This window comes from Equus caballus, chromosome 5 (genome assembly GCF_041296265.1).
Source record: "Equus caballus isolate H_3958 breed thoroughbred chromosome 5, TB-T2T, whole genome shotgun sequence".
In the NCBI taxonomy this organism is placed as follows: domain Eukaryota; kingdom Metazoa; phylum Chordata; class Mammalia; order Perissodactyla; family Equidae; genus Equus; species Equus caballus.
The window spans coordinates 18,542,890-18,570,181 of NC_091688.1; the positions used below are offsets into that span (position 1 = coordinate 18,542,890).

General features: G+C 40.4%; 1 protein-coding gene across 3 annotated transcripts in view; it reads left to right on the plus strand.

The window, feature by feature from the left end:
* C5H1orf21 (chromosome 5 C1orf21 homolog) overlaps positions 1 to 27,292 on the plus strand; it is a 210,244-nt gene that overhangs the window by 51,738 nt on the left and 131,214 nt on the right. For all 3 annotated transcript variants that reach the window (XM_070267862.1, XM_001490773.6, XM_070267861.1), the window contains exon 2: positions 24,458 to 24,676. In XM_070267862.1, coding sequence (XP_070123963.1) covers positions 24,583 to 24,676 — 94 coding nt within the window. In that variant the 5' untranslated portion in view covers positions 24,458 to 24,582. The remainder of the gene's footprint in view (positions 1 to 24,457; positions 24,677 to 27,292) is intronic.

Consider the following 27,292-nt stretch of genomic DNA (forward strand, 5'->3'; position numbering starts at 1 on the left):
AAACTTAATTAAATTTCATCTGGTTGAAAGACTTTTTATAAAGGTCAGGGAGAAAACCTAACTCAGTTTTTGTGCTAATGAGTTCTTTTTATTCTTTAAAATCAGAAATGAGGATGGAGAAAAAAGTTTCAGGTGACCTCCAAATTCACCACTATAAAAATGGCTTTAAAAAATAAATCACATAAAAATAACCACCATGCCTGTTCTTTTTAAAATTTTATATTTTTACCCAACTTTGGAACATTGGTTTTAATCTCAGTCTGCCCATCAACAGTTGTAATATTATGCTTTGTGGCTCGAGAGACGTCTACACACACACACGCACACACACACGCACACACACACAACATGTCTCTGAAGACTTAGGCATGGTTGCACAGCATGCTCAAAAACAAATGAATTATAAGTGAGCGGCAGAATTTTCCTCCAAATATGTATCTTGCACACTGGAGGCTTCTTGTCCAAGTTCACAAAAAGGACATTATTAAATTATAAGCATCTGAAAGCTGAAGTTTTCCAAGTTTATAAACTTAATGAGCAAACGCTCTATCGAGCCATTACATCCTTTATAAATAATTTTGTTTTTAGAAATAAATGTTAATGTTAGTTTGTTATTGGAGATGAATCAAAGGGCTAATCAAATCCCAAGTGATCTTTTGCTTTCTCTGGATGATGAAGTATTTTGTGACGTTGAAATCAGAAGTCAAAGCCAAAGCCAACTACTTAAATGAAACTTCCCCCTGGATAGTTTATGGAATGCTTCTTAAAGTCCTAGACATGTGTGTGTGTGCACTGTAGACATGTTCCTGATGAAAATTTTGTGGAGTGCTTCTTGGAGGGAGCTTTCTTGCTGTTGACACGATGGAAGGTTTTGTTGGCGGGAGTGATGGTATCACTGCCATGTTTCCTATGAAGGACTTATTCTCTTTAAAAAGATGTTGGTTTCTAGAGTCCCCAAAGCCTGCTACAGAGCAAAATTCCCATTTTTGTGGGTGTGAGACCAGCTCTCTTATCCTTCCAAAGGGAGGTCGAACTTCTTATCTCATTGCTGAGGTCATCATTGGATGTGGCTCAGTAGATAATGTTGTGTTTGTCAGAAACAGAAGAATTAAGGATTGCTCCAAAAGTAAGTTCTGTTTTTCTGCTTGTGAAATAAGGTTGTATTTGCCTTTTGTGGCATCAGCCTAACCCCAGTGTTGGCCAGGTGGTGAGAAGAGAGGCTGCTACATGGATAGTTTGATCTTAGGAAGGCCATGATTTGTATACCTTTTCACAATCTGTGTGGCTGATGGCTCAGAATAAACTTTGGTTGGCCTTTTTGTAGCTAAATAACACAAAGAAGTTCTGTGAATCACAGTATTTATGGTGTCACACAGGATTGATGAGATTATTGAGGTTATATGGGGTAGGAACAAAATCTTGCTTGTTTACTCTCTCTGCCTGTCCCCTCTTGAGCTCTCTCTGTCTTTCTTGTGACCCAGCATAGTTTTGTTATAAACTGCTCTATTTGATGCGCAATTTTAAAGGCCTTTAAAAAATTTAGTAGCTTTGCCTCACCTCTATTGTTTGTGCCTTAAAAGCTTTCTCTGGCCTCTTGAGTGGAAAACTTTCAGTCAGGAGGAAGCATAAAGCCTTTTGTTGAGAGGATTGCTGCGTTCCAGAGACCATTGGTCTCTATTCAGCCAGGGTCATTTCCCTCCTAAATGGTAAACAGGCTGTCTGGAAGAGTCACAGCCTGTTTCTAGAAAAATCTTCGACCTGGGAAGCACACTATGAAATGTCTCTGGGTGGTGAGGACCACAGCTCACATCTCTTTTGGGAGAGGAAGCCAGAGTTGTGTGAGCTTATCTTGAAGACCTGAGCCCCATTCCCTTCTCTAGAGATTCTATGAGCAGAGGGAGAACTCAGTATTTTTACATTTTGACTTTTGCGTGTGTGAAGCCCCAGGTAAACACAACCTTGCTTCGGAAGCAGGTAGAGCAGAAAGCAGTGCTTCTGACTTGGCTTTGCAATTCTTTCTTTGCTTTCCATACAATTTTAATGTATCGACTAATATACAGTATTATTATTAGTAAGACATTTTTACTAGATCTGGAAACTAGTGTTTCATTTTCCTAAAGGAAACAACCCAATGTAAACGTTGGTCTGTGTTGCACTGTTTTGTCTTTTCATTATTTTGCTGACCGTACTGATTTTAGTGTCCTCTCCTGTGTTCCAAAGCCTTGGCTTTGCTTGACACTGCCACCTGTATTAGTTTGGAATCTCTGAAGAAATCTCAACCCAGACTGGTTTTTTATTAGGTTTTTGTTTATAACTCCCGTGTTTGACTTGTTCTTCAAGAAATGGCTGTTAGTTTTCACGTGTGAAACTTCAGGGATTAAGAGACAGTGAGTGCCAGATATTTTTCAGCTTTTGTGTATATAACTTAGAGTTTAAGAGTGAATGAAGCTGCTCTCCTCCTTTCCCCAGAATGTGCTTTCAAATTACAGTTTCGAAAAGTCAACTCTGAAAGAGAAGAGAGATTATGTTTAATCTTTCTTTCCAGTGGTTGGAGAGACTGATTGAAATTTGTTTCTAAACTTGAAAACAAGCAACAAAACGTTGTATGGACAGAAGGATAACGTGCATCATATGGAGCTTCTGAGTGCTTTTTGCTAAACGTCTATCGCTGGCAGCAGATCCGTAGGGAAAACACTAAAAAGTACACATAGAGAGTGAATTTCTTTTGTTCTGTTTACTTTTGGAAAGGCAGTGAATGGTGAATTTTGTACATGTAAAACTTAATCCTTATTCAGTATTTGAAACTGAAAATCAAAGGAAAGGGTAGGAATAGTTTAAGTTTTGATATGTTTGATACACGTCAGTGTGATATGGCTGATTGGATTAGAAACTTTTACTTTTGTAAAAGCTGTAAATAGCTGTAAATAGAATCAGTAATTATAGTCACAGATACTTAGAGGTAAATTTAATGGTAGGTCCAACAGCAGCAGGCAACATAACCCACTGGTCGATAGCATATGGAAGAGGTAGGATGTCTCAGACGGTATCCAGTACCACAGTGTGGTTCCCTAAATTCCTTAGAATTATAAACTAGTAATCCCAAACAAGTGTAAAACTGTTCTCAGACACCTGCGTTCTTTAGAGGAATTAGGAGGTAGTAAATATATGTTTTATATAGGCCATTTTTAATTAGTTGATTCCAAAACAGTCTAGATTCTGAAAGTACAAATTAGAGTTCAATGAAGTACGATGTGTCGTGAATGTCTATTATAACTATACTGTCATCTGAGTTTTGAATTTCTCAAAGTTCCACTGTTAAAGCTAACAAAGATATTTGTATGTTTGTCCTAACCTTGTGACCTGACATTTTAAAAGGGCAAATGAGCCCTCTCCAGACTTTCAGTGCCTTTGTCATAAGACTGTCTCAGAAGTTGGAAGGAGTCTTAGAGGTCTCGTTCAGCCACAGCCACAAATGTAAGGTGGCCGGTTTTGTAATTAAACTTGTAAATCAAACCCCTTAGAACAGTGCTTCTGAAACTTCTACGTGCCTACGAATCACTGAGGATCTTGTCAGAACTGCAGATTCTGAGGTCAAGGGTAGAGCCTGAGATTCTCTGTTTCTAAAAAGATCTCAGTTAGGTACCAAACCTCTTGGTCCCTAGATCACACTCTGAGAAGCAAAGTCTTAGAAAGTAGCTATGAGATAGCCAGCCGCCCCACTCCCCAAATTAGGAACTCTCTTTTTGTACATTCTCCCTTATGGTATTTTGTTGGCCCCAGTATTTTTCCCCTTTGGGGACGGTGATGAAAATACGACCACAAATGGTTACCTTTGTGGAATTGCTAGTATTAAGATTTACTGTAAAACTCTTTCAAAATAACCACTGAAAGCTCCACGTCTTTCTTGTTCCCATCGTATCTCAATCGCCTAGAGTGGCTTGTGGTGTATGCTGGGCCCTGAATGACGTCAGGAATGGATGAATATGTAACATTCAGATTTGGGGATATTATGAGTTCTGTTCATTTTGGGTTTTCACTGTCAAATTTTTAATAGTCCCTGGGAGCACATCAAGAAGGTACACAATTCTCTGTGTATATTTGAGAGTATGTATGTCCTGGAACCTGGTTCCTGCTTGCTGTGAGTTGTCAGGTTGACACCTGATCTCTTTATTGAGAAATAAACTTCCTCTTTAATTTAACCTCCCCTTTAATTAACCAAGTTAAGCAATTTATTATCATAGCTAACAGCTTACAGGCAATATGAAAAGTTTACTTCTGAGATAGAAAGTTCATGATCTTCAGAAAGGTTTTGATGAGTTTGTATTTTTTCACAGTAAAGATATTCCCACGCTTCCTCTTGAGAAACAATTATGATAACACAAGTCCCAGATTTGATATTTTTCGTGTTAAAATTCTCCAAGTGTCAACTCAAACTACCTCCTGTACAGTTTTCCTTGAATTCATCCAGGCATACTTTATAACTTTATCTCCTCTACTTGGTTTTATAGCAGCTATATCAATCGTGTTATTGTATTGTTTTGCTGTTTATTACTTGCTCATCTTTTACCCTCTAACAGTGACTCCATTGGAGACAAATACTTTAATTATATATTTGTGTATGTCCAGGTATACCTAGTCTAGAGCTGGCCCACAGTAGCAGTAAATGTTGACTGACAAAAATGAATGAATAGTTTGAGCATTCAGGGAGAGAGAAGACCAAACGAAGCAGAAGAAGGGATCTGGGGCAGCTTCCTGGTGAAGGAGATGGTGACCATTTGGTTTGACATGATCTCATGCCTTAAAAATTATAACATCGTTGCCAATGTTTTAGAGTTGTAAATACACGCCCCATAAGGAGATGCTGCTGCTCTGTAAAGCAGTAAACTGTGAAGATGTTTACAGAGTATTCTGAACTTAATTCTTTCTCATAGGAAAAGACTTGTCGGGGGCACGGAAGTAACTAGAATTGCATCTGTCATCTTGAAAGGAAAATTGGTATATTCAACAAATACTTATTAAGCAAAGATGAATAAAACTGGTTACCTGCTTTTAAGGAGCTTATGCTCTACGGATGCCTAGACTAACTCCAAATAGACTGTGAGGAGCTCTGTCATGGAGAAGCAAGCAAAATGCTATGCGAACCCAAAGGGAAGAGCTGTAGATTCCAGCTGGAGGTAGCAGAGGCTGACTGGTTGGCTGGAAATATTTTTACATAGATTCTGTCCCTCTTGCCTTCTGCAGTGGAATCAGTCTGCCTCAGGCGATCTGACCTCTTTGTGATCATTCACATGAATGTTGGATTTGGGGCTCAGTCAACTGAAAGCTGCTGTCCTTGTACTGCATTGCCCAGACTCTTCTGGACTCCCGCATCTGCTCGTGGTTCTTTTGTGCCTTTTTGATGGATATCTTGCCAGCTGTCAGTGTGCTTGCTTCCCCATTCTCAGATTTATCGTGGGCTGTAACCCAGATAAGGGAAAGAGAGATTGTATCAGTTTTGAGTGTCCTGAGGCTTTTTTATGGGAGTGAAGCTTAGTATAAAGATCATTTAGGCAGTAATAGCCATTTTTATCATTTGAAGGCATGTGTACTTCCTGATATGTATTCACTTATTTATAATGATAGTTATCTTCTATTAGGTATGTGCTAAGTGCTTGGTATCGTGGCAGTTGCTTTGTGGATGTTGCTTCAAGGACTCAGAAGTGTCCTATAAGGTAGATGGTGTCATACCCATTGTATAGAAGAGGAAACCAAGGTTTAAGAGATTAGTTAACTTTCCCTAGGTCTCATAGCTGGTAAATAACAGAGCCTGATTCTTTCCCAATCTGTCTGACTCCAAACCTTAGGTTCTTTAAGCTGCTGCGTTGTGTCTTTGTAGGTGGTGTTGAGCGTCCTGTGCTAGGTGTGGGGGATGCGTGTCCAGGGTGGGGGTTCTGTTCTGTTCCTGCCCTCACGGAGCTTTGGTTGTGGGCCAGGTCTTTGAGGGCTGGATAACTGGTTCCAGTAGAGGAAGTATTACTGTTACGTGGTGTAGGGTACAGATTGTTCCAATGCTGTTGGCCCTTTTGTCCATCTTCTGCTAATATTTGCTTCTTTTTGGGAGTTTAACCAAAGATTGATAGAGGAAAAATGTTTGTTACAATCTCCTAGTCATTCATTCATCCGTCCTGGATCCCATTGGGGAAACAGATAAAAGGAATCTTCTCTAAAATAGTTAACATATATACGGCTAGATCTAGACTATTTGAAGCAATAAAAAAAACTATATATTATGCTTGGCACATGTGTACTGAATAGTAAATGGATATAGTTTTGACTCTGCTATAATTTGAAACAACTCCAAAAATATTTCAATTTAGCATCTTCATTTATTTACACCAACTCTGGTTTTTACAACGATTTGGCTTGTTGTTAGTGATCATAAGATATTGGAAATTTTCTCATAACAAAGTTATTTTAATTCATTTCTAAATATATGGCATAAAAAGAATTTTCAGAGAATCAAACTTAGACTAATTCAGAGTTTAAGGGGCATTAAAGTTTGTATCAGGAAACAAAATGATGATAGAATGCTGAAACTTCAAAAAGAGTAAGAAATTAACTCTTGCATAAATGAGTTTGTGGCAAGTTTAAATAAATAGGAATGGCAGTGGTATTTATGTTTTTACTGAGTTTCCGTGTTTTAGAGGTAATTATCAAAGATGTTCCTATTCCTTGACTATATTTGTGTATTATTTTTAGACAAGCAGAATCTCTTAGTAGTGATCATATTTCCTTAAACGTTATTTACATTGTGCTGTTTGTCATGAAGTACTTTTGTTTCTGCATCGTGAGCCCTTTCTGGGGAATGTTGACATTATAGACACTTTTCCTAAACTTTTCAGGTCAACTTCTACCATCTTCACTGGAAGAGTAGATTAGAAGGTGGTCTGGGGCGGGGCCGGCCCAGTGGCGCAGTGGTTAAGTTCACACGTTCCACTTCAGCGGCCCCGGGTTCTCCAGTTCGGATCCCGAGTGCAGACATGGCACCTCTTGGCAAGCCATGCTGAGGCAGGCGTCCCACATATAAAGTAAAGGAAGATGAGCATGGATGTTAGCTCAGGGCCAGGCTTCCTCAGCAAAAAGATGAAGATTGGTGGCAGATGTTAGCTCAGGGCCCATCTTCCTCAAAAACAAAAAAGAGAAGAAGGTGGTCTGGGGAGTACTTTATTTAGTAAATAGCCTGACATTCAAGAAGTTCACCACTCTAACAGAATGGGCTATGTTTTTCCAATATTTAAGTTGTTCCTGGAGAAGGTGAAGGGCAAATGAGACTCTTTTAAGGTTTCCTTAACACTTTTGGGTCAAAGAGTGCAGAGTATTAAATCCATACCTGTAAGTAATTGATGCCAGTTATAAAAGGGCCTAATTTGGCCCTGTGGAATATTAAAGAAACTGCACTCAGCTTTCTTTGTTTATTTCCCAGTGATTGAATGACTTTTCTTTCTTATAAAAGGATTTTATTACTGTTTGTTGTGGTGTATATTGGTTTAAGATCCCAAAGCTGCCCTAGGATTGTTCTAGCTAGTATCCATTTATTAATGCCTTCTACATTTTTAAGACTCATGTTATTTGGCAAATGTGTGCTTAAACACTTTCTATGCATCTGTGCTAGGAGTTGGGGATGGGTTTTTTTAAGTGAATGCGAGAGTCCCTGCTTTTGTCACTCATGCTCTAGTTCGGGCGATAGACACATAAGTGGCAGTGAGGATGCAGTGTGGGAAGAGCAGGGAAGAGCTGAGAGCACATAGGGAGGGGCAAGGATCACAAAAGGCCTCTTAGAAACCAGGCACCTTTTTGCTGAATCTAGAGGTTGAGGGGGTCTGGCAGGGAAAGCAGTCAGGAAAGCTTTGCATCCATTCCCTTCTCTTTCATTTTGATTTCTTTCACTTTTCCCCTGGCTGCTTCCAGTTTCCGCAGGCTCCCACAGCTGCTCAGCCCATCTTTTCCCTCCACCCTTTTCTTTCCAGCTCTTTCTGTTGTTCTTCAGGACTTTTCTGCACGGAGACTCCACGCACAGGCGCCTTCCACAACAAAGAAAGCAGAGCGGTCGCCCTGAGAGAAAAACACATTTCCTCTGTGGTACATTGGAAACCATCACTGCTTTTCTCTTAGCCACAGATTTAATTCAAAATCATGTTGGCAGGTTGTGATAGAAATAGAATAAGGGTGGGGGGACTACTGAGAGGCAAGAGGAAGTCACTCAATAAGTCCCCAATCCTAGCGTTCACTCTGCTCATTCGAGCAACTGCTACCATTGTCAGGAGAAACAGGATCCCTTTATGGGTGTTTACATCCCAAATAAAATGCAGCTTCAGTAGACATTTAATAGATATTCAGTTGTGGATGTGCCAGCAAGAGGTACTAAGGGCCGAGATGTTATAAATGCCATTGAATATGCTCTGACACTTTTACTGATTTTTTTGGTTCACTAAAACCCTGTTGCTCTCAAGCAGAGGAAGTCAAAATGGGGTGACTATTCCTTTTTCTTCAACTTTCGCTTCCCTTTCCTCACCTCTCCAGGGGCACCCTAGATCTGGATTGACTCCACTGGTATCTAGAGTTATGCTGTCCGTGTCTCTAAATCGTCTAGTGAAGACCCTGGCAGATCCGGAAAGCCAGTGTGTTTGGAAGGCTGTGCAAATGGGAAAGTGGTGTATACACATCAGTTGTTTTTGTATCTGTGATGCCAGCAGGTGCCCTGAATTCTATAGTTCTCCATCGCTGTTTGACATTGAAGAGAGGTGTCCTTCCTTGTCTCCAGCTTGTCTCCATTTTCCTTGTCTCCATTTTCTCCACAAAATGCTGATGCTTACCTGCCTGCACCATCTGAGCATCACTGCTAGAGGTAGCATTTTCAGTGTCAGCACCTCGCCCCACTCCCATGGCCGAGGAGCGCCCACATCATCCATTCTATTGGCCAGGCCTCTTGCTTAGGACCTCAGAGCACTCAGCCAACCAGCATTGAACTGGTTTGTTCCTTATATACAATGTGGTGGCCTTATTCATCTAGAGGTCGATCCTAGTGCCAGTGGACAGGGCTTCCCCAATGCCTTACACACTCTGTCTTTGCTCTTCTTGACAGATGTTGTTGGTGTCCAACTTCTAATAATGGATGATTGCGTTAGAGGTGAGAGAAGTAATATCACTGGGCACTTTCTCATTGGATTCAGTGAGTCCAAGGTTTTTTAACTTAAGCACGCTTGATCTGGAGAGCTCTGTCAGGTTTAGGTTTCGTGCCCATGTCGTAGGGCACTGCTACCGATAAATCCTCCTGATCACTGCTGCTACCCAAAGGCATGTCTTATGAGTGAGCCCATTTCCTGTACAGCAGAGCCGGAGCCACCAGCCAGGAGTCAGCTAATCTTTAAAAAGGATGCAAGTCTGGCTGCTGCATTTCCTGTCTTGTAGATTGATGATCTTTGGCTGTTTTGCTGATGTCATTGTACATCTGTTTTTTTGGAGTGAGTATAACAAGGAAGGAGAATGGTTAATCTAGCAAGAACTCATTACACCATGAATGATGAAGGGTAGCCTCCTGTTTTATTCCTCTTTGATTTGTTTGCTTCATTGGGGAAAACAAATGATTGTGTCACCCTATGGAGAATTTCACTTTCTCTTTGACACACAAATAAACAGCCTCCCACGTTTCATTTATTTTTGCCACTGCTGGAATGGTTGATTAAAAAAACACATTGTTATGCCGCTTTCCTATATCATGACTGTCACTATTGGGTAGGGGAAGGGAAACCAATAAAATATGTATATTTTTTAAGAAATGAAGGACCCTTCACTACAAATGCCTCTAGAAACTTGGGTCCATTAAAGCGAGAGGAATGAGATAATGACAAAACCAAACTAAACAAGAGGGAGGAGGCATGGGTCTTCCTTTTATCTCTTATAATATATCTTGTGGATGAGAATTCAACTTTCATTAATTCATTAAAACAAAACGAGAAACAATCCCTTTCTCTCCTTGTTGTCTTCAGTTGACAGAACGTCCCTGGTAGTGGGCATGTTTGTTCATTTCCACTAAAAACGTGTGTTCAGCCTTGGGCATATAATATACACGTGAGGTATTGGTTGTTAGAGTGTTATAGATGCTGGCTAATTTGGGTTTTCCCAGGGCCAAATCCTAATTGGCAGCTTTGTGGCCTCTAGTCCTTAGTAGTGCGTACGCTTCTTAGTAGTGCGTACGCTTCCTATTTATATTCCTTGACACTCAGGATTTTGGAGCCCAGCAAAAAGCCCCCTCTGTTTTGTGATATTTCCATTGCTGGGCAGTATCGATTTGTGATTAGCCAAACCTGATTTGAATGCTGGGTTTGCAGGCCCGTGGCTTGCGGGTGAGTGGATATTTGGCAGTTGAGGGTACGGCTTAGGAGGTCTTGATATTCTGTTGCTAGGTTACTGAACCCTGAATTACTGGACCCTGAACACAGCATTTGTGTTCTAAAATTGTTATTTATGGTTGAAAGCAGCTGCTGTACATATTTTGAGGGGGGAGTCTGGTGAGATAGAAAATAAATAAAACTAAATAGACACAGTACATCAAAAAAAATAAGGAAATGTTTATGGCAAACTAGGAAAAGAGATTGATTCCACCTCCTCCTCCTGCAACGTTGGGAGAATTACCCTGTTCATGTTCGGGGAGTTGCTGGGCAAGCTTTTGTAGAGCCATGATGCTAACTCAGTCATGAACTAGACCTTGTAATGAAAGTCAGCCGATGTCATTGTGGGTTCTGCAGCCAGCCCTCCTGATCTAGTGGTAGGGATGGGGGCGTCAATCTTGGGGATGTGTTTTTCTTTCTTTCCCGTTGTATTCCTTTTCTACTAAATTTTCTCTTCCGTTCATAATTTTTTATCATACGGACAACAGTTTCTATTTAAAAATAACCTTTATTCAAAGAGTAATTTTACAAATTATGCTGTAATTATACTATCAACATTTGACCTTTTTAAACAGCCTCTAACAATCAGAAATTTTCAACTGTGCTCCTGGCAAAAGTTATTTTTTATGATTTCCATAGTTCTCTCATCTTGCATACTTTTGCTTTCTAGCCAACGTCAGGTAACAAATATGTATTAATCTCCTACTTTGTACAAGGAATTGCACAGTATCAAAGACGTTGAAAGCGTAAGTTGCGTTGACAATTTTATAAATGAATAGGACACCAAGACAAAAAAGCACAAAACTTAACAATATAAAACACTGATACAGGAGCTGTCCCTAGGCTGTGTATGTAATTGTTTCCTAAATGAGAGGTAAATGCTAACTTCAGAGGGAGAGGGCTCCCGTAGGCCAAGTTAGACTGAGATGGAAAGATAACTGTGGACGTGTAGCAACATGGACAGGTGATGAATGGGCTGTATGGACACATGCTGATGAATTTAGAGGAGGGGAAGATCTGTGTGGCCTGGAGCCAGGGTTCTTAGATGTCATAAGACTTGTTCTGGACCTTGAAGGATGAGTAGAATTTGACTAACAAGCAGAGGTTAATGGGGAGGGCTTTCTGCTTAAGATGAGACTGTGAGCAGAGGCTGTTAGGGGTTAGAATGTGAAACTATGTTCAAAGGTTAGCATCTGGAGACTAGACTGGGTAGAGCGAGGTAGCTATAGAAAGCTAGAGGAGATTGGAGATGTAGATGGAAAGGCTTGATTTCCACGAGAGGCAGTTTAGACTTTTGTCTGGAGGCATTCAGGATTACTTATTTATTCTGCACATATACTGAGCTAAGCACTCTTAGAAGCTGGAGGTACAGTAGGGAGAAAGAAACATACCGTCTGCGATTCAGGGAGTTTACACTCTAGACTAGTGGAAGTGATAGGCAATTAGGAATTAAGACTACCCTGCACTATATGAGGGCTATGAAGAGGAATTATCAGGTGCTCTGGGACCTTGTGGGAGGGGCAGCTCACGCAGACCAAAAGTTGGTCAGGCAGAGGTGAGGAAGGAGAGTCTTCTGGGGTGGGAGGGGTAGCCGGTATAGAGGTGGAAAGACAAAGGCCAGCGTGCTGCTTAGTAGATGGTTTCTGCCCTCAAAGGCACCTCATATCTATTTAGTGAAAGATATCTAAGAAGCACCAAATTATTGACTCCATACGTAAGAATTTAGGAAAGAAAGAAAATTGAATGGAGGCGTGGAATGGTGTGAAGCCTTCTTCCTGGAAAAGTAGAGGCTTAAACAGAAGTGGAGAGGTGGGCATGTGAGCAGAATATTGAGGGAGAAGGCTGGTCTGAGAGACCCACCTGATGTGATGAAGAGAATGCTGGTTACCTTGGAGCAGTAGGAAGAGCGACAGTGGGTTAATGGGTCTGGGTCCTGGGGGACCCTGAGTCACCTAAACTCCTCAGTCTTCAGTTTTCTCATTTGTAAACTTAGGAACTTGATCTCAGTGATCCCTGAGGGCATGTGTAGCTTAAAAGTCCAGGTATCTTGGGCTTTACCACAGAGGCATCATGAGTCCTGGCAGATTTTGGACCAGGGGAAAAACCTGACAGAATCAGTGCATTAAGAATCTTAATTTGTCTTTGTTGTAGAAAATTAATGGGTTAATTACTAAATTATGAGAAGTATGATGTTTCACTAAAAACCTTAATCATGTTCTGATGCTTTTAAAACTGCCAGCAGGATCATCCTGATGTCCACTGGACATTGCCTTGTGAGTTTTTCCTCTCTCAAAGAAGCAAAAAACAAAAAACGTGGCCTAGAAAAGGCTGATGAACAAGTGAGAGGTGTAGAGGCTGGGTCCAGAGCCTCATCTACAAATACAAATTTTACTTTGGTTCCTAAAAAATTCTTTAAGATTTTCAGGGACATCTTGGAATTAGAAAATTTACGTCTTTTATTTTTGCAGTTCTGTTCCTGGGTGTTAAAAAGGCCATAATGTAATAGAGGTGATAGAGGGGTGACATCCTCTCTGAAACAGGAATACTAAGGAGCTTGCCAGATGTGCCTTTGTGACATGCAGGACCAAAACTGCCTCAGCCAGGCCACCCACTAGAGGTCCCACAGAGATGACAGCTGGGCAAAGGCCTTGTTAGAATAGTATGTGGTCAAATCCTAAATGTAACCTATTTCTGTCATACCTTTCTCCAATCAAAGGGTTTATCAGCAAGCCATGCATTTAGTTCTTTACTCAGATGAAGACTTGAAACTTTCATGCGTGGGTCTGGAACTGAATGTGGATCTCTTGGAGAGTGTTAATGCCACGAGGTACTGGCTGATGTGTCTTAATGCTCAACTGCCGGCCCCAGTTGTCTTGCTCCTGCCCACAGTGTGCGGTGCTGCTGAGCGTGTCACTCCAGGCTCTTTCTCTAACTACATTTTGCTGGACAAGTAGGAAGGAACATCATGTTCACTAATTATGCTACTTCAAGTGGGGAACATTGGGCTGATTTAAAATAATTATTTTAGAGTAGACTGCAAAATTTGGTAAGATTTACGAGGTCATAATACCTCATAACCTGTAACCCTATATGTTCTTCAATAGCTTTTCAGTGGCTAAGGAAGGACGTCAAGGCTAGGGAAGACTTCTTGCCATCCATTTTACGTTTTTGTTATGTCAGACCCACTAAACACCACAGAAATGATGGTAGGTGCAGTGGAAAGACTTGTCAGTGCAGAGTCATGAGCAAACTTGTCGGGGCAGGAGAGCATCTGCTGGTGAGTTAGAAGGGAGCAGCCATTGCTCAGCTGACTTTGCTTTGTCCTCCTGGATCTGTTCTCTGAACTTCTTACTTTTTTTCTTTAAGTAGATGATTGCACAGATTGCGTTTCTGGCCGAGCTTATGAAATCAATGAAATTCCCAAAAGTCTTGTGCATTTCTTGAGGGCAGTGTGAGAACTGAGGTGCTGTTTTGTTTCTTTGGTTTTTTTTTAACTCATTAGGTTAAAGGGGCATTGATTTGTGCAACCTGAAAATGATATTTATAATTTCAACTTGTTTGGCTTTCTGAGGACATCATCCTTAAATAGTTCTTTGTTGTGGAGAGCTAATCAAAGATTTAAATTTCAACACACACACACCCCCCCCTTGATTTTTCAGGTGGGTGACTTAGAAGCAGTGCTAAACATCTCTAGGTTCTAATTAAGTCAGGAAATCACATCAAGGTCTGGCTGACTTATCCGTTTTGGAATCTCTGGTCCCTGGTGGAATGTTGAGAACAAAACAAGTTCCTAAAAAATGATTGTTGCAATAGATAAAGAGCACAGTTTTCTGGGGGCAGGTTAGGGCCAACTGTGTAAGTGCCAAAAACCTTTCAAAATTCCGTTATACTAGTATAATATTACATATTACTCCCTTCCTGTCTTTTTAGGGGATGTATACTGAACTTAAGTTTCAATTGCCTGTGATGGCTCTGCTGAACGTTTTTAACTTCAGTTACTGGCGATGTACTAAAGAAGTCACTGTCCATGCAGGTGACCTGGGACGTGGGGCTGAGGAGAGCTCCCTTCCTTAAAAGCAAGCCCTCGACATATTTCTGTGAAAAGAGGTTTCCAAGAGAATTCATCCACTCAACATCTGTTGCAGACCTACTGTGTGCCTGACCTGTGCCAGAGGGAATATAGAGAGGAATAATTAGGACATGGTCGTGACCTTGGAAGTCTGCCTGGTGAAGGAGACAGATGCATAAACACATAATAGCAGGAAGATATGAGCTGCACAGTCATCAAGGCTGTGACAAAACTTGGGAGAGCTCCCTGACCTTCAGCTGGTCTGCTCGCAGCAGTCTTTGCCTTCGGAGCCCTGGGATGTGCCACACAGAGGCCGCCTTCCCCATCCCCAACACTGCAGAAACACTGGCACTGCTCAGGGCTCTCTTTGCAAGTGCTGCACTCGGACCATAAGCTTCTCCTGCTACAGAACTGCGTCTCTTGGTTTCTGTCCGTGTTCGATCTGCCTGCTTATCATTGGTACAATTCCTAAGACCCACCCAGCTGCCACAATTAACCTCTCATCTCTGTTTCCATCTCTTCTTTCTAGTCTCTTTTGCCTGTGCCCCTTTCTTCTTAAAGTTCTTCACCATCCCATTAGGTAATAATGATGACCATGATGATAATAAAAATAGCAATCACATACTGATTGTTTACTAATTGCCAGGTGCTGTCCTAAGCACTTTACATACATACATCTCACCTACTCCTCTCAAAATTGATGCGATCTTATCCCTTCTTGTAAATGAGGACCCAAGGCGCTGTGAGGTAAATCACTTGCCCAAAGCCACCCAACTCCTTTCCCTCGATAATCACAAAATATTGGGTATAATCTTTGCATTTCTAGAACTTTTATGATGTGTGTGTATGAGGAAGAGAGAGAGAGACTGAGTCCTTCACCAACGAAGAGGTTTTATTTGATTTCTTTCTTTAAGTTTTCAGGGCACTTCCAGATCTTTAGCTCTTCTGGATGGAACTTGAAAGTTCTAGAAGGCAGGATTTCTGATAGCCAAGCCTTTACCTTAGGGATGTCATTTCAGTCAGCAGCCTCCTGCCCAGCAGGAGAGTGGCAGGTTTGCTGTCACTGGATCCTCGCTGACTCCTTGGACCTGGAATAGTGTGGCTTGAGGCAGATGGAGAGAGAGATCTTAGACCAGAGTTTGCATGAGTCTGTCATGGATGATTTCATTTATTTTAGTCGGGAGGAGAAAAAAGGCGGAAACAGGTTATTTGGGAAAAGAAGAATGATGTATGTTTAGATTTTGAGGGAAACACGTTTTCATTGTCTAGAATTCAGATCGTTTCAAAGTATTACTATCTTACTTTGTTATTTATATTTCTGAGGATATTGTATATATCCATACTCAAATGTTAGTACCAAAGTCCTCAAATAAAATATAAGCAGTCTTTTTTATTTTTAAACGATTCTCACATTTACTCCTATTGATGAATTTAGATGATACATCTTTCGTGTCTATTGGTCATGTTTCTTTTTATCCAGCACAGTAACCAGCTGAAGGCTGAGATATAAGCCATGTCAGCAGTAATTTTAGAGATTGAATTGAATAAAAAATATGGAACACACTAGTCTTGTATATAAGTTGAGGCTCTCTAATTCAGCGATGAAAACATCGTATGTGCTTTTCCGATATGTGCATCAGACAAGGATGAATGTGTTCAACTCTTGTCTTAGGTACCACGGAAGTAACATTAAGATTTCCGAGGGATTAATACAGCTGCAGTTCTGTTGTAGTTTATGGTGTTAAAGAGGATCAACAGCTCAAAACTGACATGACATCTGTTTCACTGTCCTTCTCATCAGTAAATGCTTACCAAGGGTCTGCTGAAACCAGTACATTACACTGAATGTTCCTAAATCTCTTGTTGCATAAAATAAAGCTAGGACAAGCACTAATTTAATTAGCTTCAAATACCCTTTGCCTTTCGAGAACATCTCCAATCCTTTCTTTTCCTGCAATGCGTATTAGTCAGTGGAATTTTATTTTACTTTATTATGTTTATGATTTGTTAGCCCTATTTGAATGCTAACCCTTCAAGGGGAGGAATCGTATCTGTTCTTCACAATATATTCACGATATATTCACAAGATATCACCCAGATTGCCCAGGATGTTCTTCACTGGCCATTCAGGAAGGATCACGAGTTACTTGCTTAGATTAAAATCAAATTGTGCTTTTTTAGTAATTCATACTTATTCTACTTTCACTTTCTAGTCATTTATTGATTTTTATTTTTCCCATTCCATCTGTTTTCTCCATCTATTTCTGATTTCCACCCATCAATGGTCTGGGTGTCCTTGGGTTAGGCCAATGGGGCCATCTGTAGTAGCCTTCTGGGCAAACCGATTCCACCCAATGCTTGTGAAAAGCAGTGGGTCTGAAAGGTCATGTCCTGCACTCTGCATAGCAAAGTATGCACAGAAGAATATTACCTTGCATTTATAAGTGCTTTTCAAAGCATTTCAGTATCTACATAGATTTTCAAAACAATCCAAGAAAAGAGGGAAAACTACTATTATTATTGGGATACTGACAGGGAAGTCACGTGATTTGTCCCAAGTCACATGGCGAACCAGTGGCACAGCTGTCAAGAGACCCCAGTCATGGGTGTCATAGTACAGAAGGTTCCCCGCTGACACAGGTTGACATCTTCCTGCAAATACCCTTGGTATTCTGAGTCTTGGAAGTGGAAAGAATAAAGACACCTCAACAGCTAGGAGTATCTGCAGTTAGCCTTGAGCACTGAGGAGCAAAGCTAGAAATGGCACAGTTCTTCTGCATAGGTTCACCCTGTGGTGAGTGGGTGACTTTAATCAGGATCTGGTGCTTTCCTCTCTTGCCTCCCCAGAAATCATGTCAACCATGCGTGAACTTACGTGGACATATACAAGTAATACAAGAGTTGAGTTTTCAGGTGCAGGATAAAGGCACTAAACTCGTAAGTCCTTAGCTGAAGAACAATTCTTCCACAAGCTTTTGCTATCCAGCTCCCTACAAGAAACATTTAAAAAATTCATTTTATTTTGATTCATTAAAGGCAGGACAGAGAGGAGGAAATAGGAGAGCTAAGCTTTGTTCATTTTTTCCACTTTATATGTAATTGAAATCAACACCCTCAGGCCAAAACATCATTGGTAATAATCTTTAGGTCTCATAGCGCTTCCTGAAATTTTTGAGGTTTCAGACATGCAAGTATTGGATGAGGGTTGAAAACAAAGCTTGTAAATAAATGGAGTCTAGGTAAGAAATGGCCTTTTTGTAAGAGGTGATTTCATCCTTAGCATCACTCAGGCGTATGTTCAAGTAGATCATTGAGTCAAAGAGAGAGGCTCAGAGAGATGAAGCCCAGCCTTGGTCCTGAGGCGGGCATGACTCCTGAGACCAGAGCTCAGCATTTTCACTCCCACTCCAGGGCTCTTGCTGCGTGCCACCTTGCCTCCCCCTCCCACACCTCACTGTGGAAATTCAGCAGGAATGTGTCCTCTCGCGTAGGACTTATTGTTAGGTTTCTGAGAGACACCTCTGCCCAGTTATTGTTTGTATAAATGAGAGTTTTCCCGTAAAGAAAGCAGAAGCCAAAATTCCTGTTTCTTTGGAATTAATAGCGTATTGTCAATTGTCATGCCACCAAATGAGTGTGAGGCAAGGAATGACTGTCCCCCGTGATACCAGCCACTGCTGGTAACAGGAAGGTTTGACTTTTGCAGATTATCCTCATGTCAAATGTGACATCTCTCTGTGTATTATTTTTAACATTCACAATGAAATGTGAGACGGTGTTAACAGTAGCCCAAGGATAGCAAAGTCTCAAGATTAGAAATCACTTTTAAGCTGCCTTTCTTCTTCCCCCCAGTGGGCTGCTGTATTAACACTCATTACAGCAAAACAGAGCAGATGGGCAAACAGGCTGATTAGTTATTTATATATATATATATTTTTTTTTTTCTTCATGGAGCTTAGATGTTGGCTCTTTCTTCAGTGAAAGAAAGGAGTTTTTAGATGTTGCCTTGTCTTGATTTCCCTTTTTAATCAGAGGAAGAAAGGGGGCACTCTGCTCCTGATCTATTAATAATGTGGCTATATCCTTTTCTTAACTGCTGACTGCGTAGCTCTCTGTGTACCTATTGCAAGCAGAATTTGATTTCTTTCCAATCCTCCAAGCTGCATGTGGTGTATTCATGTTCTTTCTGGCCTAGGATTTCTTTAGAGAGTTTATCACTTTGAATTCATTTTTTAGAAGTGTCTTTCTTGACAAGGAAACTGTCTACAGTATTTTTGGCTTTTCCATCCAAAATAAAAAAGTCCATGACTAATTGGTGGAAAGTGAAATTATCCATAATATCACATAAATAGAAATATTTTCCCCTAACCTTTTTTGAAAAAAAAGTCAGATATCTCTTTGATTTTTCTCAAAACAGATTTTACTTTTTTCTCCCCAATTTTATAAAAGTAGGTTTTTTGATGAAACTATGCTTCCAGTTCAAAAAATTAAAGTAAAGAAAAAAGCCATCAGAAATCTCACTCCTGGGTATATATCTAAAGGTAAGGAAATCATTCTCTTGAAGAGATATCTGTACTCCCATGCTCAGTGCAGCATTATTCACAATAGTCGAGATATATATGGAAACAACCTAAGTGTCCATCAGCAGATGAATGGATCAAGAAAATGTAAAATATATATGATGGAATATTATTCAGCCTTAAAAGAAAAGGAGGTCCCGCCATTTGTAACAGCATGGGTGAACCCAGAGGGCATTATGCTAAGTGAAATAAAGCAAACAAAGACAGACAAATACTGCTTGCTATCACTTATATGTGGAATCTTAAAAAAAAAGTCAAACATAGAAACAGAGAGTAGAGTGGTGGTTGCCAGGGGCTGAGGGGTGGGGGAAATAGGGAGAGACTGGTAAAACGATAAGGACTTTCAGTTCTAAGATGAATAAGGTCTGAGGATCTAATATATAACATGGTGACTATAGTTGATAACACTGTATTGTATAATTGAAATTTGCCAAGGATCTAATATATAACATGGTGACTATAGTTGATAACACTGTATTGTATAATTGAAATTTGCCAAGAGATTAGAACTTAGGTTCACACCAAAAAAGCAAAAAAGGTAAATATGTGAGGTGATGGATGTGTTAATAATCAACTCAACAGTGGAATCCTTTCACCATGTGTATGTATATCAACTCATCATGTTGAACACTTCGAATATATCGCAATTTTATTTGTCAATTATACTTCAATAAAGTGGAAAAAATAAAAATAAAGTGAACTCATGAACATTGAAAAAAAGAAAAAAACCATAATCTTTCCTTATAGAAAGACAAACATATCACATGTAGGTAATAGGTATTCATAGAAAAGTAGTAGACTTACTTGTATACAGAAAAGAACGTTCTCGTGTTATAATATGAAGTATTCTGGAACAATAATTCCCCGCCTGATACCTAAAGTATTACCTAGAGCGGCTTGAGCCATAGTGTAAGGAGAGGAAGGATAAACATGCATGGTTACACATTTTTTAGTCCTCTTTTAAAAAATTTGAATTGGATTTACCAATTTGCTAATGTATTTTATCAAAAGCAGGAGAAATATCCTATAAAGATGGCACTAAATTGGGTTAGCTCGTAGCATTGTGAATAGGGACTACAACTTCTAATGATGTGGTACAGGATATGTAGCCATACAGTCATTTGGGGAGACATGTACACAAAGCCATGGGCAATTATTTGGACCCCATGGTTTTAGAGGTCCCTGATGATCCTATCTTATAGATTATTTAGTTTAAAAAAAAATCATCCTCAATGGAACTTGGTATTAGAAGATTCCATCAAACATCAAAGAGATGCTTCAGTTTAATTTTCACACTCTGATCTGTATCTTCAGAAACAGCATGCTGCTAATAACAATACGTGAAAACGAGACTCTCACATCTGCTGGGTGTTCAGTCCCCTCGTGCTCATTTGCGCCATCAGACTTACCTCTCTGAGTGGTGTGGTTTCAAGGAGGTAATGAATAGAGGGTGTGGGGGTTGGGAGAGAAAAGCTGAACAAAGCTAATGGAAAAATGGAAACTAAAAAAAATGCTAGGGTTTATGTGAAGGATAGTACAGACCAAAGGGAAGCTTTTTTGAGCAGTCTGTCGTAGCAGTCATTAGGGACATATTTCTGAAGGTCTGCGGGATTGGAGGTCTCAGTTGGATTGAGGCCAAGTAAGAGAATCTTCAATAGAAATGAAACCTTGACATTACATCAGGCTATAAAAGAGGTGCAGTTCAGGGGTGTTTTAATAATGTTTCTTCAGCTGTGGTCAGGTCTCAAACCTGACCTTTCTTGACATTCCGTCTCTGAAGGCTGCTTCAGGTGCCTGTGGGGTGAACTCCCCTGTCATCCTGTACTTAACCTGCAGTGGCTGTACCACATTATTGTGAAACTGAGATTTCTAATGCTCTCCTTTCACTGAACGTTCATATTCTTTGGAGATAAGGAGAAAAACCACGTCTTGCCTTGTTTACCCTATGTATAGCCAATGCCTACCAAACTCGTGTCTGTCACTTAGTAGTTTTCAATAAATATCTGTTCAGTGAGTGAATGATTGGACCATTGTTTATGTGCAGAATCCAAATGACGTGGTAAAAAACTTCCCCTAGTGGTCCAAGGTTAACTTTGAGAGTTGGAGATCATCTGCCTTTTAAATGACGTCATAATTATCATCTTCAAAATGGGCAAAATATTAAAGTATATTTCTGATGAAATTGGAAAACTTGAAAACTTCTGTCTTAAAATTAAATTACTGCTGTAAAATATGTAGTGTGTATGTTTCAAAAACAAAATCTACACCTATTTCTGATTTGGAGAGAACTCCTATTGAGCAATTGTACTTTTTAAGAAATATAATTAAAGGGAAACTTCCTGAGTGATCAGTTGAATTGGATGTAAATCGTATGTAATCTGCTTGTTAACAAGCCCCTCACTTTCATTGCTGAATAACTGAGGAGTCTTTTGAAAAATTCTTGTATGTTTTAATTTTGTTAGCCTGCTGCAGTGTGTTTCATTTTCATATGATCTCAACTTTTTAAATTCAAGTAAGATTTTTTAATGCAAACTTTTAAAACACAGAAGAGACACCACACACAGCTTTTCAAGGGTAGCAAAGAGTAATGTGCATCTTAGATTCTTACATTTACTTCTCGGAGAGCACGTGAGGCTCCAAACGTGAAATTGGAAAGAGAAGGAAGAAGGTGAGAGGACTCCCAGAGAGGACAGTTGTTGTCTCTGGGTTCTCAGTGTCCGTGGGGAATTTTGTTAAGTTTCCCACTCTCCTTGTTTTTATTTTAAGAGGTGGCAGTAGACAGGCAGGCAAGGCAAGGTTTCCCCTCGCACTTCAGGCCGCTCTCCTGTGTAGGTGTGAGGTTGTTTTCCCACATTCCTTTTTGAAAAGTAAGGAATTCATTCTGGGAGCCCACACCTGTTACCATACATGGTGATGCTGGAGATGAGGAGTAAGGCGGCTGCTGCCCCTGAGAACGTGCTGGCTGGGAATGCAAAGCAGCAACAACCACAATTGCAACAACCACAGCAACAACGCTTAGCAGCTAGCTGGTTAGAGTGGTGTTTCCGCCATCTCCTACCTTTAGAACTGAATCCTGTCTCCTATCCCTCTTGTCTCATATTTCAGCAATGTTTCCTCAAACTAGGATAGGTTGACAGAATGGATTTTGACACTACTAATTTAATATCTCTCAAAGTGTGCTCAAATTTGGATCAGAAAGACTTCCTATGTCTTATGACATTTCATAGTTTATCTTTATTAAGTTGGATAAAGTTAGCAAGTGCTCCTCTAGGCCCTTCACAAAGCATCAGCAGTGCGGGCCTTTTCTCTGCCCTACTCCCAACCCCACCTTGACTCCTCTGAATAAGCGCAGGGAAACAGACACACACACTCACGCACACACACTCGCACACACGCGCACACACACACACACACACACTGTGCTCTTCCACATTCTGGTGTCTTAGCTCAGGCTTTTCCTTGCATCTGGATGATGCTACTATCCTTTCAGCCTGGCAAATTTTTACCAAACTTTTAAGACCCTACAGAATACCACTGTCTCTTTTAATTCCTGCCTTCACCCAGTCAGAATTTAATCTGCATTTTTGAGTTCTGCATTGTCATGGGTTCTTGTGAGACCTCTATCAGGATACTTACTACACTGTATTGTGTGTATTTTTAAAAAATTTCATCTCATCTCCTCCATCAGGCCCCTGAGCTCTATAGACCAGTATGAATAGACCATCAAGTTGAAATACTATCGCTTTAACAACATTCCTGCTAAATGTCATCAGAATAGTTGTGTGTGTGTGTATTCCATATAGCCCTAAAAAGATGAAAATGTGTTAACATAAGGTTACCTAATAGTGTAGAGAAACTATCTAGGAAAAACAAATCTTCCTTGTTTGTAAAACTTCACCAACTAACTCGATTCTTTCTGTTAATGATTTAATATAACCAGTGATAGAAAATAAGCTGAAGAACTATACAAAGACGCGGCTAGTGTTAAAGCCATAGAGTCAACATTGAAATTTGTATTCACTTGGCTTAATTTGAGATCATTATCTTTTGTATCTAAGTTCACTGATTAGATTGACTTAGAATTACCTTTTCGTAAAATTCCCTTTACTGAGATTTTATGGTTTAAATGGTTAGATTTCTACATCCATAGATGTCGTTAGTGTTCTAGGAAGGAGGGCTTAGGGGCCACCGTCTTGTTGGAAGAGAAAGCTTGTGGCTGCATTTTGGCGGCACTGTTTTGAAGACTCAGAAACATCAGTTGTTCGTAAAGGGGAGAGGCAAGTAGTGGGGTGGCGTTGCTAATGAAGATTAAAAGCAGTGGCTTGATGCTGCTTTTGTCTGCTATGGGTGTGAGGAGGGAAGGGCCTATATTACAGTGGGATGGATGGAGACAAAGGAATGGAGAGGAGAGATGTTTCGAAGGAAACGTGTGAGACTGGAATAAGTCATCTGCAAGACTGGAATGGCTGGCTAAGGATGATGAAAGAATGAAATAAATAAAAATGAGCAAATTGAGCATAGTAAACCCTGAGAATTCAGGCAGCAACCTTGGGTGGGGCAAGGGAAGGTAAATTCACTCCAGTTAACTACGGGATTGTCTCCTTCGTGGTTTATCCATAAATCCTCTTTCAGCCTTTACTCGAGGTCAGATAGAGGTGCAAAGGCTCTGAAAGAGGTAGACAAGTGCCTCGTTTATTTTTCTTCATATTCCTACATCTGCTCAGTCCTTCCGACATTCAGCTAGCTAAGCAGAAAATGGACAAAAGTGAGTTCAAGTCCTTTCTCCATTTGCTTCCTTTATTCTCCAAAACAGTGTCACCTCAGGAGAAATAAAATATTGAATTATTTACAAAAGTCACCAGAAATGTAGAAACTAGCCCATGTTTCAGCCTGAGGAAGAAGGCCACCTCCTTCAGGCAAAATTTGAGGAGCTGGAAAGAGCTGGCCTGCAGGGCAAGATGGGGAAGATGGAGAACCTTCCCCAGCCTCCTGACCTGGGCGGATCTCATGCATGTGCCTTCCTTACTCTGAACGTTTTTGAGATTTCAGAACATTATCAAACATATATGCACTTTAAGTGTATGTGTGGCAATTTGTACTGTTCAAATATTTATTTGAATAAATAAATCTGTATTTTTAGTTATCTCCTCAAAAAGTTCAGTCACGTGTTGTGCGGGGGGTCATGCCTTCTGATCTTGCTTCCTGAGTGGGAATCAGGTTAGAACGGGCCATCTTGCATTTCATTCCGCAGCTCCCAGTTGCACCCCCAGTGCCCTGGGGTCATGCAGGAATTGTAGTGTGTTGCTGGTCACACAGCACAGCGAGACACTGAGACGTCGGTTCTGTTTCAAGCCTCCTGATCTGGCTTTCTGTTCTTGCAGGTGCACACCTCTTGACCGAGTCAGCAGGAAGGTCGATTTTCTTTGTGTTTAAAGAAAAAAAAATGTCCCCGTGTCTGTAGAGATGATTTGCAGTTCAGCCCGGCTGAAGCTGACCGAATGAGACTATGGGCTGTGCCTCTGCCAAGCATGTTGCCACTGTTCAAAATGAAGAGGAAGCCCAGAAGGGGAAAAACTACCAGAACGGAGATGTGTTTGGCGGTGAGTGCCATTGAACTTGACACATGACCTGTTGCTCTACGCCTTTCACTTTCGCAGGAGGGAATAATTGTAGTCCTGCTGTGTTATACTGTTTGGGGGCTGCTGGTGAAGGACTGATGAGATGTGATCAAAATCAATGTAGATCTTTTACATTGAATTTTCATCATAATTTATAATAGAAGACTTTGAGGAGGGTTATGGAGGATGCAGGAGCTAGCATTTAAATCAAGCTTTAAAGAACTAGTAAGATCTAAATAGGTACATAACACAGCAGCCACAGGGTGTCCTGATCAAAGAGAGTGTAAGACTGAAAACATAGAGGTCTGAAAGTGGAGTGAGTGGGGATTTATAAGTGAGGAAGTGAGGTATTTTCTTTTGGGAGTTAATAAAGAGTTTCTCTTTATGTAAATTAGAAATTTTCAGATTAAAAAATAAAAACACCACGAGTTAACTAATCATCTTTTAACCTTTCTATGACGATTCAAAGTGGTTTTAGAATATCTAGCACAAAGGTCACAAGCTGCCAACTCCTGGCCACATCTGGCCAGCAAATATATTTTCTTTGGCTCCCAGAGAATTTTAAAATAAAAAGCAAGGCAGCCTTTAAAAATCAGGATATTTCACATTAAAACCCCAAATTTCATCAGAAGATCTGGCAACACTGAGTCTTTGTTCCCTGAGGCTACAGTCAGCAGATGCCCCTTCAGCCAGGCTGTGGCCTCCAGTGTATTGCTAAGCCATCCCCTTGAACGCACATCATGCCCAGTTCACTCCTTGACCTTACCTACCTGGCCACTCACAGGCTTTTGAATTTGCCTTATCTTGAGTTTGTCCCTTGGAAGATCAATTATTGCTCTGATGAAGTGTGGCTATATGTTAGTAAAAAATTCCAGTTAATAAAAGGCAGATGAAGCAATTTTTGCTGAATTACTTTTCCAGTAATACCTACTACTTGACATTTGCATGGAATGTTTATTCATAAAACATAAAAGCACCTCTTCATCTCTTAGTCGATAAAGAACCTCATTGGAATAATGTTTACATGTAAACAATTGAAGTTGCACTATTCAGGCACTGTCAGATAATTCTACTGCATTTAGAATCTCCAGCTTTTGATCCAGTGTGATGGTTGCTTCAGTCTCCTGGGGAAGAATTGGGAATGCTGTGGAAGGGCTAATGCTCTGCTAAAAGTGGACTAGTGTATATGGGGAGGAGGACTTTGTTTTGTTTTGTTATAAGGAGAAGCACTTGTTGCCTGGAACAGATTTGCTTCTAGTGGTGACTACCTATAGAATTTAGAACTGGAGAAGAGTAACGTATGAACATCTTCATAAACTGGAATCCAGATCCGTGAAACCACAGTTTCTGGGAAAACAGCTAATTGGAACTAGAGTCCTAGTGTCACCCTCAAACACTTAACTTTTAAGAGAAAATAATCTACTATCAGGGATCTGTTTAAACTAACTTCTATGTGATATTCTGTGTCATTATCATTTCTGTGATAAGAGCTACCATTTATGGAGCCGCCACCATGCGTCAAACACCGAGAAGCATTTACATTCATTTTCATGTTGAATTTTCACAACAATCCTGTGAAGGATGTGCCATCCCAATTTTATATATTTGGAAGCTGAAGCATGGGGAGACTAACTGGTCCAAAGCTGCCTAGCTACCAAGTGATAAAATCAGATCTCTCAGACTCCAAAGTTCATGTTTTTTTCTCCATGTTGTTTCCTGCTGCCCTGCTGCCTCCCATTGGTCACTCATTCTTTAATGCAAAAAATTTTGACTGGCCTGTACACTGTGTGTAAGACCTTTTGGTAAATGCCATGGAGGATGCAGAGGTAAATAATACATAAACCTTGCTTTCTAGGACTTTATAAGACGATAAGCAAGTGTTATAAAGCAGAATAAGCCAAATACCAGAAGAGGAAAAGACATACATCAGGATAAGAGTCAGGGGGATGGAGAGATTACCTTAAAAGGCAGGATCAGAGCAGATTTCTTACCGAGGTGACAGCTGAATCTGGCCTTAAGGGACTGGAGAATCTAAACCTGTCAGAGGAAGGGTGCAGGAAGTAAATGGATGAGGAAAGGCTAGAGACATATTCAAGAATTTTAAATAATCCAGTTTGAACAGAATATAAAATATAAGTGAGAGAGAATTGGCTACCAAACTAAGTTAGGGTTAAATTACGGAGAACTTTGAATACCAAATTATAGTCTTTAGAAAGATAATCTTAGACTATAAGTGCAAAACTCAGTGATATTCAATATATTGTACTTATATTCTTCTTGGCAATGAGACCACCTAACCATCCATTGGCTAGTTTAGTTATAGCCAAGAAGACTGTCTGTTGTTCTAAAGTACCATATGTATTTTGCAAATATCAGTATCTCATAAAGGAGCCTGTATTAGTCAACTATTACTGGGTATTAAACAACCTGAAGATGTCAGAGGCATTCAACAGTAAGCCTGTCTTTCTCGATCACGAGTTGGTGGATCAGCTGGAGTGGCTCTGCCCCATGTCTCTCTCATCTTCCTCCTGGGACCAGTGAGCCAAGGGGGATATGCTCTCCTTTTACAAAAAGCTAAAAGTGCAAGTGATACACATG